This window comes from Cryptomeria japonica, chromosome 1 (assembly GCF_030272615.1).
Source record: "Cryptomeria japonica chromosome 1, Sugi_1.0, whole genome shotgun sequence".
NCBI lineage: Eukaryota > Viridiplantae > Streptophyta > Pinopsida > Cupressales > Cupressaceae > Cryptomeria > Cryptomeria japonica.
The window spans coordinates 472,664,786-472,667,551 of NC_081405.1; the positions used below are offsets into that span (position 1 = coordinate 472,664,786).

At 37.0% G+C, this 2,766-nt stretch overlaps 1 protein-coding gene across 1 annotated transcript; it reads left to right on the top strand.

Moving 5' to 3' along the window:
* The first annotated feature begins 1,204 nt into the window (after window positions 1-1,204).
* LOC131071354 (uncharacterized) lies at window positions 1,205-2,519 on the top strand. The gene is made up of 4 exons (XM_058007160.2): window positions 1,205-1,482; window positions 1,581-1,702; window positions 1,798-2,002; window positions 2,088-2,519. Exons 1-4 carry the CDS (start codon window positions 1,410-1,412, stop codon window positions 2,261-2,263), a joined length of 576 nt encoding a protein of 191 aa, XP_057863143.1. The 5' UTR covers window positions 1,205-1,409; the 3' UTR covers window positions 2,264-2,519.
* Window positions 2,520-2,766: the final 247 nt, after the last annotated feature.

Consider the following 2,766-nt stretch of genomic DNA (forward strand, 5'->3'; position numbering starts at 1 on the left):
TTGATCCCAAATTCGAATTCAGACAATAATCAAACTTACATTAACTTGTTACCTCTTTGAATGAACATGTACTCCATTAGACCTACTCAATAAGATGTTTAGATTGTTTACTACTTTGAGGGTATCTTTTTAGTTGGTACAAATGTTGTTATAGGTCTATCGCTCCATGATGTAGTGCCATTGTGTTTCTACCACCCTTATAGCAATATAAATGTTTTCATTTCCCACTTCTCCTTGTATGGACCATAGTTTCACACCTAAAATGATATGAACTAGTCCTCAATCCAATTATAGACAATTTGACTTTCCACTTACTCTTCGCTTAATCTCAACTCCCATATAGATTTAAGGTTAAATTCTTTGATCTCTATTTACTTTCTTCTTCCTTTTAATTTTTTAATTTTTTTAAGAGGAATTGATGGGTTATTCCAACGATCCATAGCTTAGCTCTTTGACAAGGCAAGCCCCTCTATAATCTCTACTTTTCACTTAATCTCAACTCCCATATAAATTTTAGGTTAAATTCTTTGATATCGATTTACTTTCTTCTTCTTCGAATTGATGGGTTATCCCAACGATTGATAGCTTAGCTCTTTAACAAGGCAAGCCCCTCTATAATCTCTTCTAATGACCATCAAGTCCGAATAAGCTAATCAATAGATTAATCTAGATTAAGAAAATCACGAGACTAATCTGATGGAAAAATTCATTAATATTTTTCTAATTTCCCCTTTACCAAATACACATTCCATAAAGCCAGTGACAAAAGTTGTGGATCACCTACATTCCATTAAAGTCAGCTTTAAAACAGTTGATCCATGACGCAAGCTTTGTGCTGTAATTCCAAGAACGAAAGTTCAAAGATCTGAATCTCTAACGTGGTCATCGATGCGTTTGCGTGGTCTTTCGGGGCAGCTCCTCCTCCGTTGAAAACAAACGATCAAAATATGAAAATGATGATCAAAACTTGGTGGTCACCCCACGAAATTTCTGTGCATACAGATTCTTCCAGAACACTCTTCCGGGTCTTACACTGGCGATTCCAACCGTAGGAATTTGTGTAGTCATTCAATTCATGGCCGGCCCACATCTTGAAGAATCTAAATTCTAAATTCATTTGAAGGGCATTCAAGCCGTATTATATGACTTGTTAATCTACAATTTTGAGCCCTTTTTTGTGGACTAGTTGGGTGATCTAGAAACGCGGTTTCCCAAGGAACTGTCCGACCGCGTGTTTTTCTATATAAACAAAACGGGCTTCTTGGAGAGCAGAATTATAAGAAGCCCAACAGGCAGAGATCCATTCACATATCAAGAGCTTCATAGATTGATCGCTTCTTTCATCACACACAAACCAGAAGAAAGAAAGAAAGAAAGAAAGAAAGAAAGAAACAGAGCAGGGATCAAAGATGGCTTCATCCATGATAATTAAGATTGCAGTTTTTGCCTTCACATCACTTGTCTGCCTGCAAACCGTTCTGGGTATATTCATCTGCACCCAATTTACTTCTCTGTTAAGTTTTTCTCCGATTTAAGACTACCCAAGTCTTCAAAATCTGATCTTTTTTATGGATTTTCAGGTGCCCTGACATGCGAGGAGTTGCCCACAGAGGTCTGTGCATTTTCTGTTGCTTCCTCTGGAGCACGCTGTGTTCTTGAGAAGTCTGTCTTGAGTGATGGCAGTGATGAATACCAGTGCATGGTATGCCATTTTCTTACCCGAATCATGCCAAGGCTTTCCTCCAAGTACTAATTAGGTGATTAACTTTCTTCTTCTCATTGAAAATCCTTGTGCAGACATCAGAGATCATAGCAGAAAAGATCAGTGAATGGATTGAAACAGAGGAATGTTTGAACGACTGCGGGCTTGAGAGAATTGTAGTAGGATTGTCCAGTGATGGTCTAATGGAGTACAGATTTACCAGCAAATTGTGCTCTCCAAAGTGCTATAACAACTGCCACAACATCATTAATCTCTACTTCAATCTTGCTGCAGGAGAAGGTAAGCCAATTTCATCATTTTCTCTGGACTTTTTTCGTTGGGTTTGTAAGGCTGCTCACATAAGATCATATATATATTGTTGCAGGAGTTTACCTGCCCCGCCTGTGCCAAGCTCACAGAAGTGGATCCCGGCGCATGGTACAAGAAGTTTTGGATCGAGAACAGTCAAGTATTACAGCTGAATCATTCGTATTTGCTTCTGCTCCTTCCTCCTCTCAGGACAGCACAACTCTTAGTCCTGTGGGTTCTCCAGTTCCATAGAAGATAGGTCATAGATTTCTGGTTTCCCGATTTATGGGATTGTTTTATGGTTCCTCGGACCTGTTTAATTGATTGCAGAGCTTGCGGATATTTTCTCGCCTATTCTTATGGTCTAGGTGGGTTTTGAATTGTTTGCAAGGGTTTGTAACCCTTAGGAAATAAATTATTCTTCCAGTGTACCATGTTGTACCCATAGGCACTCCTTTCATGTATTCTTCTGAAATTGGTATTATATTCCTTTGTGATTCTCTTACAATTCCTGGCTTTTTCTTTGTTTCCCCTGTAAATAAATTTTATATTTATCCTATGGAATTTAAAATGAATAAATTATTATTGAATTTACAATTGTAATGGGAATAAAACACCTTCATAAAATATCTATAATATAAATAAATATAACAAACAATAAATTATATTAGAATTGGAAAATTGTGATTCTCTTATAATTTGGAGCCTTTTTCATCTTTCCCTTAGTAAATAAATTTTATATTTATGAAAAAAAA